Source organism: Eurypyga helias, unplaced genomic scaffold (assembly GCF_000690775.1).
Source record: "Eurypyga helias isolate BGI_N326 unplaced genomic scaffold, ASM69077v1 scaffold16011, whole genome shotgun sequence".
Taxonomy (NCBI): domain Eukaryota; kingdom Metazoa; phylum Chordata; class Aves; order Eurypygiformes; family Eurypygidae; genus Eurypyga; species Eurypyga helias.
Genome location: NW_010231618.1, coordinates 5,801 through 17,907, shown reverse-complemented (window position 1 = coordinate 17,907; position 12,107 = coordinate 5,801). Strand labels below are relative to the sequence as shown.

Sequence of the window (12,107 nt, the reverse complement as noted above, 5' to 3'; positions counted from 1 at the left end):
ATTTTGCTCTTCTCCCTGTCTGCAGAAGTCACGGTGCCTTTCACTGAGCGGATTGCCAGGCCTGGGGCGGCAGCAGGCTGAACCGGCGCTGGGAAGGAGATGGAGTTACACAGCGTGCTGTAGCCTCCCCGCTGAAACTCTGTTTCCTCGTCAGACTTCCAGCTGTTTTCACCGTGGTGTTTGCTGTGTCTCATTACGTCTCCTCTGCTTGTCCCTTCAGCCTCGAGTAGTGCTTGGCCGTGTTCCCTGAGAGAGCGACGATGATCACGTTCATGAACAACTCGGACAGTGAGGAGGAGCCCTGCAATGAGAGAACATCCCTGATGTCTGCAGAGAGCCCTCCAGTTCCCTCCTACCAGGATGGCCTGCAGGCCTCAGAAGCAGGGGAAGCGCAGGCACATAGGGTAGGTGTGTGCCCTCCCCAGGGAGTGAAACCGTGGAATATGATGATAGATGTAGTCCTGCTACCCCTCCATCCCTCCCAGCAGGCTGGCTTCCAGGGTTGGCTTTGGCCGGTGTTGTTTCTCTGGTGTCATTCTTCCAGGCAGCAGCAGCAGTGCCAATTCCTAGTTCCTCTGTTGTGACTTTTCCCCAATTTTTATCTCCATATATACTCCTCCCTTTCCTTCCTTTTGATAGAGATACAAACTTTTAATCAGGACCTGATGACTCTTGCAGGATATCCTTTTCAGCCTTCTTGTTTTGCCAGAAACCCTTTGTCTGCTCTGGTCAGATGCAGCAGATGTTAGAGCAGAATCTAGTTCTTCTGCCAGCAGTGCAGCGCGGGGTAAAGCAAGCACGGCCTTGCTGTGGGGGGAGGAACTGATCAACCTTACGCCACTTCAGATATGACATTTCTTTTATCTCAGTTGTGTGCACCGTGCCCTTGATATGTGTGTGTCCATCTACGTATTTGTACTTTAAGAGGCCCTTAGATATTCATGGTTTTGGTTTAAAAGCTCTATTGCAGCCTGTTTGTAATGGAATTTCTAATCGTGTCATTCAGTTGGCACATTCCTATTAGGAACAAGGTGAAATATGATAGAATGAAGCTTTGAACACAAAGAAGTGTCTTTTTTATTTGTTAATATTCCTTTCCAGAAGAGGCGAACAGGTAGCAGCCGTAGCCCTAACGATACTGCTGATGGGGATATGTCCAACTCGGGTGTTCCAGTGCGAGAAAGCGCCTTGGAAAATGAAGAGGAGGAACTGACTCTGAAATATGGAGCAAAGCATGTAATCATGCTCTTTGTGCCTGTCACCCTTTGTATGATTGTTGTCGTCGCCACCATAAAGTCAGTGCGCTTCTATACGGAGAAAAACGGGCAGCTGTAAGTGGGGTCTTCAAAACAGCCTGAGTACGTGGGATCCCTAGATTTACACGAGCGTTCCCCACGCGTGCATCTGTGTGCGCAGAGAGCTTTCTTGGCAGGTTGGGAGAACCTTTACACAGCTAAAGGTGGCTCTGTAAACACGCAAAGATCTTACACAGATGACCGTAGCACCCTTTAGTAAGTTTTTCCATACCTGCGTTATACCGGTTCCTTAGTGCTGTCATTAGGGCACCCTACGTGAAGCCTGTGAGCAGCGTAATAACGAAGTCGCTTCACGCTGCAGCATAAGAGGCCCAGGCTGAACTCCTAGTCTGTCACTCGCTAGCTGGTTGCAGTCAGGGAATAGCATCTTCATTTGGATGAGTGTCTCATTTCCTGATGACATTTTTGGTTCCTCAAGGTTCACGGTGTGGATACGTAATCCTGTCCAGCTCTCGCTGACGGTGCCTGGGCATGCTCCCGGGGCTCTGACTGCGCTTCACGCATTGGGTGGAGAAACAGGGGCTGTGGCCTCTCGAGCTGTACCAAAGGGAACAAAGTGGGGGTGGGTGTGCGTGCAAGGTGATGAGTAGGGATAAGAGACTCCAAGACTCTCCTACCAAGTGTGGAAAGAAAGGGTCCCTGTCTTTCAGGACAGCACCTGGGATGCACCCTTATAATTATCATAGAATCATAGAATCATCAATCATGGAAAGCATCCAGACCATGCAATAAAAACTCATTGCCTGGAGAGAAGTTACTAAACTTAAAAGTCATTTATACTCCAGGTCTTTTTGTGTAGAGCTCTGCCAGCCACAGCTGCTCTGTAGGAATGTGCTTTTGATAGAGACCACTAATCTTCAGTTGATAATTAACTGGAGTCCAGCCCCTTCAGAGGCTACATCTCATGTTTGCTGTCCTTGGCAGTCATGCCTCCCTTTCCTTCCCACACACAGAGAGGTCTGGTTTTATCCTGGGGCAGTTAGAAGAGAATACATATACTATATAGGGCTTTTGTTTTATACTGCAGGATCTACACCCCTTTCACTGAGGATACCCCATCGGTGGGCCAGCGCCTCTTGAACTCGGTGTTGAACACCATCATAATGATCAGCGTCATCGTTGTAATGACTGTGTTCCTAGTTCTGCTCTATAAATATCGCTGCTACAAGGTAAAGCGTTCATGCCAGAGCCTTTTCCACCCGTACACAGTGAACTTGCGTTCAGGCGGGGCTTACGCATCGGTGAGAAACACAGCCGCTGCGAGTCCACCTCTTAGTCACAGCAAGAATCGTTGTCCAGGGGCCTGTGACGGTGCTGGTAGAGCTGTGCCCCTGGACATGCTTTGCTGTTATTTTTATCACTAATGGTAGGCTCTTAAAAACGAGGCCTGCTACTTTGTGTTAGTCAGGTCTGAGTTTTGCCGTTTCTCGTTACGGATAAGTTGTTCCATTTATGTGAATGCCTTCTCTGGGGAAGTTTCAGACAAGCTTTGTGGGAACTGGTATTCTTCCTGCCTGCGGAGGCTCTAGTGGAAGGGGAAAGGCACATTCAGGTTTTGGAGTGCGCAGAGAGCTGTTATATGTGGTACCAGCCCAGCATTTGAGCACTGGCCACTGCTGCTTTTTAAGCTTGGCCCTGAGATGGATTTATTGTACAGCCTTGGGCAAAACCCTCCTCCTCCCCACCAAGCAGAGAGAATGTGCTGACCTAGGCTAGGAGCCAGGGTGGATATGGATAAGAAAGACACTAAAAAAACCCAACCAAACCAACAAAAACCAAGACCAAGGGATAGAATATAAATGAAAGAGTTTGGGAGAACTGGGAGCAACTGGCTGTCCTTCCTCCCTCACCAGCAGTGGGGAAGGCAGCGTCCTTGGAAAGAGAGGAGTGCAGGAGGAGACTGTTGGACAATAGGAAGCTCTGTTGGTAGTGCATGCAGCAGTGTGACCTGCACGAGGAGTAGCAGCCCCTGCAATTGCTGTCTCTTCTTCCCTTGATAGTTCATCCATGGCTGGCTGATCCTGTCCTCTTTGATGCTGCTCTTCCTCTTCACCTACATCTATCTTGGGTAAGTGGGAATGGTGCAGGTAACCTGGCAGCTCAGGGCTCCTTCACCTCTTTGCAGAACATCCCCAGCTTGAACAAGGAAAGGCGTGCCTCCTCTTCTCCAGATGGAGGTTTAAAAACAGCTGGAAGGAGGAAAAAATGGAAATTGAGGTCTTTAAGAGGCAATGCCTGATTTTACAGTGCCTGCTCACTTCCCACTTCTACAGTGGGAAGTGACACCATGAGCATGGAATGAACGGGCTGAACCTTGTGGTACAGAGGCCCCGAATTGTACGTTGAGAAGCAAGTGGAAAGGAGCTTTATGTGCTGAGTTGGGTCTCTGATTTGTCTTGCCTTTTTCTGAGACTACATTGTTTGAAGCTCATTGCCTTAGCTCCTAGCCCAGGTAGAACCCAGCTTTTAACTTGTGGGTGACATTTGTGAGCATCATCCAGCGGGTGGGGTGACCGACACATGACTTTGCTGCAGCTGATCATGTAACTGCAGGTCTGCGTGCAGTGAAGACTTGAAATCCTGCCTGCTCGCCCCCTTGGCAGCACTGTTGACCTCAGGACCGAGGCAGCATGATGGATGCCTGCACGTGCAGCACATCCATCTCCTGCAGGAGGAACAGAGAGCTGAGAGCAGCAGTTGGCTGCAAGGCCGGTTCCCCTTTCATGATGACAGCCGCTGTATCCTGCTTCCTTCTGGCGTAGTAGGAGGCTTGTCTGTTTAACTACACCTAGTAGGATGCTTTACGTTGTCAGTTGCTTTTATTGCTTAGCTATGTTTTTTTGTTGTATTCCAGTGAAGTATTGAAGACATATAACGTGGCCATGGATTACCCTACTCTGTTCTTAGTCATCTGGAATTTTGGAGCTGTTGGAATGATTTGCATCCACTGGAAGGGTCCCTTGCAGCTCCAGCAAGCATATCTCATTATGATCAGTGCTCTAATGGCACTGGCTTTCATTAAATATCTACCTGAGTGGTCAGCATGGGTGATTCTAGGTGCAATCTCCATCTATGGTAAGTCTGGGCTGTGGCTCATGGAGAGGTTACTCTAAGGCGATCTCAGGACCATGTATGTCATTCAGAAAACAACTTTATGGTGCTGACAGCTTTAGAAAGAGGCAGATGGGTAGTTGAGTGGAGTCCCTGGCTTGTCTTTTGCTAACCTGTTTGTGTAGGTACTGTACTCCTACCACGTGTCTCAAATTGGAACATCGAGCCGGGGAAGCACTGAACCACATCTAACTGCATGGCAGGGGGTGGTTGCATTTCTGTCGGCAGCAACCTGGTAGTCTTGCAGGTTTCATCAAGAGATCACGGATTTTGGTATGTGTTACCAGCTTCAAGAGAACCTGCAGAACAAGAGGTAGCCAGGAGGTAACATTCAGGTTGTTGAGGAGCTCCAAGGGAGGAGAGGGTGTAGGCAACGAGGAACTGGACCAAAGGCCTTCATTTGTGTGAAACACAGAGTCAGTGTATGTAGTGATGGATTGTGGAACATGAACAAAGTACCCCCAGTCCTCCTCTAATTAAATTTAACACCTCGATGTAATGCTGTCATCTACTTTCAAAGAAAAAATGTAATCTCAAGAGGCTTTTTATAGGATTAGCACAATGAAAACTCTTATTACTACATTAAGGCTTGGGGATGGTATCTGAAGTGAACAACATCTTCAGGGACTAGAACAGCGAGAGTTATGCAAAGTGGCAGAAACTGCCACTCAGGAGATCATCTAGTTAATATTGATAGGTGTAATTTTGAGGAGAGAATAGCTTTTTAAAGATAAAGAATGTAAAATATGCATGAGAGTTTGAGACGAGATTGTCTGGCCCTTTTCTCTTTGCAGATCTGATGGCTGTTCTCTGTCCCAAGGGGCCACTGAGAATGCTGGTAGAAACTGCACAGGAGAGAAATGAGCCCATTTTTCCTGCATTAATATATTCCTGTGAGTAAGATTAGAATGTTAATGGTTTTTAGCTAGATTAAACTCACGACCTATTTCTGTGGCAAACCAGAGAGTGCTATTTTAGGTATTTCCTTGCCCTAAGATTGGTGTTCTGGAACAGACTGTTTGTAGGAGGCCTTGATTGTCAGTTACAGTGGTACCAACTCTAACTGGCCAAAGAGGGCCCATATTTGCCTTGTGAAGCTGAAATGGTCAAAAGTAGATTTAACCTTTTGTCTACACTGCAGAACATAAAACAGAACACTGTGCACACAAAACCTTTATTAGATGGACAGTTAGCAAAGTTCTGTGATCAGATGATGCTCGCTCTGTATATTTATTCCTTCTGTATACACTTTATAGACAAACTTTAGGCATGTGATGAGGGTACGTTCTTCCTGTAGCCCCCTCCTGCTCTGTGTGCTGTATGGTTGGCAATGCTTAGAATGTATTTACTTCGTTGTTCATTATGTGGCTGCTCACTTTGTAAAGGGCTTTATTCAAGTATTGCTCTGCATACAAAATCAGTCGTCTCTTCCCTGGATTTCTTGGGCTGTTTCAGTGTGATGCTGTCTGGTGCCCTTGTCCACAAAGATTAAGGTAGTTGGAAGGCAGGCGACTCCATGCTCACAGGACCTGCACTCCAGTGCTTTGTGGACCTCAGTGACTTTTTCATTACATCGCTTGTAAGATGGATATTTCCAAATGCTGGGTGCTAAGCTGAGGTTGCCTCCAACCTGACTGATCCTTTTTTTTTTCTTTTATCCAAGCACTTTATGTTATTGAGCAGCATTTATATGTTCCAAGCAGAGCTGCTTTGGCATCAGCTGACCTCCCTTTCACTGGAGATTCTGTTATACTGACCTGAGAAAATCTAAATGAATTCTCTCATGTGTTTTAGTAACAAGCAAGAGTTTCTTTAAAGCAGAATGCAATCCAGCAAATAATAAACACCGAACAAAAAGTTCTTGTGCAGAATGTCAGCGTCTCCATTGCAAGACCACATTCTGTGGCTCCCTCTAGATGCAAAAACATCACCTTGGCTGAGCTTGTAGTGGAAAAGCGGGCACTGTGTTTGCCTTGGCTTATTTTGTTTAGTTTAGCTTCTATAAAAACAGGAAGACTGATGCATGCTTAAATAAGCAGCTGATTTGAGTTCCCTTCCACTGATTTCAGAATGGTTTGTATTCCTTTTTAATTTAGGGATCCATCTCAAGAATAAACGCCCAAACATCTTCTGTTGTTCTTGGAACCAAAACCGATATACCCAATATTTTGACAGGAAAGAACCAAACCAAATAGGCAGAGAGAAAACTAGCACTCTGTCAGCTCCGGTGTATCCCTCACTCAGGTGCTTTACCTGTAGCAGGATGTGAGGAGTAAGCTCTGCAGGTCAACCTCTGGTTACCTTCTGTACTGCCACCGTTTCCTAGGCAATTGTTTTCTTGGAAGAGCTAAGCCAGAAACCAGGAAGAAAACAAAGGAGATGAAGACCCTAGTTCTGGAATTTTTGCTTTCTTTAGCCTACAGAGAAGGCTATACTGACTCTTAGCTGTTTGTGCTCTGGGACTTCCTTAAAAACTGAATGGATGCACTGCCTTAATTTTCTCCCACCATGCCTTCTAAGTGCCTGGGGAAACTAGCTAAGAGTAAGTGTTTTAGGAAAGCATTTGCAAGGGTTTGTGTTTTTAGGGATAGCTGAAAGCTCTCTAACTGCAGTGACTGATGTTTTACGCAGCTGATGACTTTCTCTTTCTTGCAGCTGCTATGATATGGACAGTTGGAATGGCAAAGCCAGACACAGCAGCAAGAGGACGGAGTCAGCAGACGTGGGATGCAGGTTTGCTCGCATGTCACTCTTCCATACAGTGCGCTGTCCCCTGGACATAGTGTGTGTGTTGGAGGCTGCAAGTAACTGTAAGGCCCTGAATCCTGACGGACGCAGGGGTGTTTTTCAGTGCTCTTACGTTAGTCGCAGAACTTGGTGTTCTGAAACCTGCTGTGAGGACTGGCAGTAAAGATGACCAGACGCTCCAGCATTCAGGCTGCTTCTGTTTAAAAACTGAACAAACAGAAAGTCAAACAAGTGTTGTTAAACATACATCTTCAGATGTACTGAAGTCAGAGCTGAAAGTGGGCTAGTGGAGGTTTGTATTTTTGCTAACTGGGGATGGTAAATTACAGCAGAGGCTCATAAATACAATGCCCGTGAGCGGGTGAACTTACGTGTGCTGCAGCGTGTTGCGTTCAGGGCACTCCCGTACAGCAGACATGCTTTTATACCTGGCTGTGAGTGCAGTATGGCTCACCCTGCCAAAGGAAATGAAGGCCTTTACCCTTGGGTAAAGGCGTACGTTTGGGCAGCTACCCGACAGCCGCTGATGTGCTCCAAGTTCACGTTCTAGCTGGTCCTGTGGTAACGTGTGTGTGCGTGTGCTTTTATCTTCTTGAAATGCAAGTTAAACTGCAGTTCTAAGGTGACTGAATAATTGAGGGTGGGAGGATTTCCCGTCTGGTCCTGTTGCGTTTCAGAGATGACAATACCTTTCTATGCTAAAGCAATAAATGTATGCTAAGGTTTGGGAACCAAACACGCTGCTTTTTTTGGGATAGAGCAGCCAATGTACTAACCGCAGGGACAAAATCCTGCTTTGAAACTGAGCACAGAGCTGGCACAAACTACATGCTGAGGCACACAGAATGTCTCTGTGGAAGCTCCGTGTGTCCCAGATCACAGTCTGCTTGCATCTGCAGCAGCAGCATCTTGTCAGACTGACGTGGACTGGAAAGGTTTTCTGAGTGCTTCTGAAAAATAGGAACTGTCAAACTAATATACCACAGACTGGCCGCTTCCAAAAGCACCACCAAGGGCTCTGTTAGATGTATTTAACAGGGGGAGAAAAAAAAATCAATCTGTGACCAATGTGCCTACATTCTACATGTGAACGCCCAGTTCCAACGTCAGTGTGATTCAGGGCAGAACTTTTCTCATAAACGGCAGCCCTCTTAGTCACCTGGCTTTGTCATACGACCAGTTAGGGAATACCTGCGTGCCTCCACCCCAGAGATACAACAGCGTAGGAATGCGTATGGATGTCACTTGGTTCTCCTTGCCGTTCTGGCCTGTGCAGAGCGATGCTCGGTTCTGCGGATGTACTCACTTGTTAAACTCCTGGGCGGCTGCCAGAGAAGCTGCGAACGTGTGCCCTTCCGACCGTGTCAAATAACAACACGCGGTTTTCCTCAAGCCACTAAGTGTCTCTGCTTGAACTGGCCCTCATTATCCAAGAAACAAAGGGCTTGCCCGTTCCAGGGAAGCTTTATGGAAGTGTGGCTTTTGTGCTTTAAAACAAGTTATAAATGTAGCTACCTCTCGTGTTTCTTCTCTTTGTCTGCTCTCCTTGGCCTGCTCTTGTGGAACCAAGCTGAGGATGGGCGAGCGAACCACGGGAGCCCCTCACACGCAGACTCTCTGATGTCGGAAACGAGGAGTCCTGTTGGAGCACGCCCCACCGCTTCTTTAGAGGAGCTCGAGGAGGAGGAAAGTAAGGGAAGCACTAATGTCTTGTTTTCAGCGTAGTCAGAGCCTGGTGTTTTTACTCCTTGTGGTTAAGGCTCTGTTCCCCATTTTGGTCTAATTGTAGTTAATTTTAAGAGTTGTGACTCGCTGAACAACAAATATCTCAAGTCTGCTGTGTGTTCCCGCTTGCTGCTGCAGAATCTGTTCTGAGACTGTGGTTCCAATGACCCCTCTTGACTGTGCAGACAGTTTAAACAGTTCCTTCTTCCCCTAGCCTCCCATCCCTCTCCGTCGTCACGCTTCCTCAGCTGGTAGGTACATGTGCACAGCAGCCCCGGGAAGCACCTTGGAGAGTGAGGCTGAGCAAAAACAGCTGTGGGAGAGGGGGCTGGAAGCCTCAGCCTCCTCAGTAACATGTGGGATGCTCAGGGTGCAGGTTGGTAGCAAGGACTAGGATCCTTTGCCTGCTTCCCAGGGGACAGGAATTTGTTCAGCATGAAGCAAAACAGGAGGAGCAGATTTAACACTTGTTTTCTTTCTCTGTTTCTCTCAGGGGGTGTGAAGCTGGGCCTTGGAGACTTCATATTTTACAGTGTGCTTGTTGGGAAAGCAGCTGCCACAGCTAGTGGGGACTGGAATACTACGCTGGCCTGCTTCGTAGCCATTCTCATAGTAAGTGAGCGAGTTTTTTAAAACTCTGTTATGCCCTGTCTAGCACAGCAGTGTTGCCAGAAATAGCAGCAGCTGAGCACTGCTACATCACTGCAGGTAACTGCTGCGTATTCAGGAGAGACCACCCAGTGCCCTGTCTGTAAAGGAAGGCTTGAGACAGCCACTGAGGCTGAATGGTAGGACTCGCTCTCAGCCAAGTGTGGAGTTGGTGGGGGTGGAACAGCCCCAGGGCTGAGCTGTTAGTGTGTTTGCTTCGGCCTTAAAGGACTGGGGGCTTCTGTCAGCCATGAAGAGTCAATGTTAGGAGCTCTACATGGATTAGCAAGTGTTGCTGGAAAGGTTTAACTCCCTCATGCTAAGGAGAACTGCAGGATAAGGGGATGAAAACCTATCTTGTTGTGGCGTTTGAGCTGGAAAGCAACAGGAAAGAAGAATACTTAAAAATCCCTGGAAATTATCAGTAAAAGCAGGTGACTATCGTACTGTAACAGCTAAAGGACTCGGTCCTGCTGGGTCTAATGGCCATGCACTGCTGAGCTTTCACCTAGGTAGAACATAATTACTAGGCATTTGCTGTTTACATCGGCATCCTCACAGAAACTAACCAGAAGGGCGACAGCAGGTTTTTAGAAGGTAGAATGAATTACTGTGTCCTCCTCAGGCCTTTGTTTCCCCACTTAAATCCCAAAGACAGTGCAAATAACTTTCCCTTGTGAGGATTGTGGATCAAAAAACATGAGGATTAGAAATGAGCGAACTTAAATAGTGTGCTGAGTGTACCTTTCCTCCTTCACAGGTCAGAGAAACCTACAGGATCACCTAGCGCCACATTCAGGGGTCTGGCACAGGGTCTCTCTGCTGGGGGAAATGTTCACTCTTGTCTGTCCCTGAGGCCAGATGTCCCATTCTGTTCTTTTAGGGTGCTGTTAAAATTTGTTGTGTCTCCTTTTGCAGTTTCATAATCTTGGTGCTGTGTGGCTTTCTGGTTCCCCAAAATGTCCCAGCAGAGAGCACATCTTTAAATGCAGGTGTGGACTAAGGAGCAGGTGTAGGCCAGATAGGGTGCCTGAGAGTCTAAAGAACAGAGCTGCAGGGTCAGCTGGATTGCAACCAAACTTGCAGTCTGATTTAAAAAAAAAAAAAAAATAAAAAATCCTATTTGTTCTCTAATTAGTGGATATTTTTTGAAGCCTAGTGACTCAGAAGTTTTGTCATGCAGGAGGAATTTAAAAGGGCTCAGATGAGAGCAGGAATCCGTACCTGCATGCACTTTGCCATGCTGTCTACCCAAGATGTACAAAAGCTTTCAAACATGCTCCAAAAAAACAGATCTTGGCCTGCTATGCAGGTAAACCCAGAATTCACCTATCCTAGTCAGTAATCCAGTCAGAAGAACAGCAGCACATATTTTGGTGTGGGTATTTTTTTCTTTTTCTGCCCCAAGAGACCTTGAAACCTGGGAAGGTGTTAGAAGTACATGCCGCTGTGTATCAGAGTCCTCCAGTGAAACTCCATACCTGTGCCGTTCACCAGGATTTATCTGCCGGATCAGTACTTCCTACATCATGGCCTAGAACAAAATGTAAACCAACCTGTACATGAATGAACCCCTCAGGGTCCAGCTGTATGTCAGCATTAGCTGCTCATACGACTTCTCAGCAGAGAGCTGCACTCAGGGCTGCTGGAGGGAATAACCTGGGCAGCTTGGGTGAAAGAGGAAGCTGGGGGTGAATGTAGCTCCGGCAGGCTTCAGAGGCTGCACAGCTTATTGTTTGTATATGGGGTATACAACAGTGTATATTGATGACAGGTACGTTTCTGGGCTTCTTACTACATCTCCATGTGTTTGTTCTCTTCTCTCTGGCAGGGTTTATGCTTAACTCTTTTATTACTGGCTGTTTTTAAGAAAGCACTGCCTGCTCTTCCCATCTCCATCACCTTTGGCTTGGTGTTTTACTTCTCGACGGACAACCTTGTGCGCCCGTTCATGGACACCCTGGCCTCCCACCAGCTGTATATTTAGAAGAAGTGGGAGTTAGAGGATTCTTTTGAAAGCTTTGCTGTGAAGCACGGTATGCTGTTTGGAATAAGTCATAAAGTTTTACACTTAGTGCCATATGTGTGTAAGGAAAACACTAACTCTGTGACATGATGTGTACTAAAAATTGAATAGTTATGTGTTGAACTGGGATTTGTCACTGGATTCTTGGACTTCAGTGAAAAGCCTGGCTCGCTGCTGCTGTCAGGGCATCGCCTGTACGTTATTTGATGTGCACACTGGCAGTTGTGAGCACAGAAACCTGTACGTAGCACAGGACAGCGGGGAGGTGAAAGGTCTGTGCTTCCAGAAGCTAAAGTGTTTTAGCCCTGGAATTGCAGACGAGTGTAACTGTGCTCTAGAATTTCCAACGCTTCACGCTTCAGAAGTGTTGTGCAAACCTGCGGTGTGAGCAAGTGGTATTCAGAAAAGCACAGCAGCTGGCGTGCACGGCACGGAGCGGCGCATCGCACCTGCTCGGGAGCGCTCGGAAAGCGAGGCTGAACTTCGTAAGCTGGCCTCTGTGCACACAACTTCGGCTGAAACTGCCCCAAATT

General features: G+C 47.2%; 1 protein-coding gene across 1 annotated transcript; it reads left to right on the top strand.

Annotated features, from left to right (window-relative positions):
* Window positions 1-245: 245 nt before the first annotated feature.
* Window positions 246-11,621, top strand: PSEN2 (presenilin 2). The gene is made up of 10 exons (XM_010161146.1): window positions 246-404; window positions 1,102-1,331; window positions 2,344-2,485; window positions 3,317-3,384; window positions 4,171-4,391; window positions 5,222-5,320; window positions 7,083-7,160; window positions 8,746-8,865; window positions 9,394-9,512; window positions 11,380-11,621. Exons 1-10 carry the CDS (start codon window positions 261-263, stop codon window positions 11,533-11,535), a joined length of 1,377 nt encoding a protein of 458 aa, XP_010159448.1. The 5' UTR covers window positions 246-260; the 3' UTR covers window positions 11,536-11,621.
* Window positions 11,622-12,107: the final 486 nt, after the last annotated feature.

What these genes read in the sequence shown, in the direction of transcription:
- PSEN2 (XM_010161146.1), top strand. Translation starts at nt 261, where the DNA reads ATGATCACGTTCATGAACAACTCGGACAGTGAGGAGGAGCCCTGCAAT. An exon ending in ATAAATATCGCTGCTACAAG is followed by an intron (nt 2,486 to 3,316) that starts GTAAAGCGTTCA and finishes TTCCCTTGATAG; the next exon opens with TTCATCCATGGCTGGCTGAT. An exon ending in TCAGCAGACGTGGGATGCAG is followed by an intron (nt 7,161 to 8,745) that starts GTTTGCTCGCAT and finishes TGTGGAACCAAG; the next exon opens with CTGAGGATGGGCGAGCGAAC.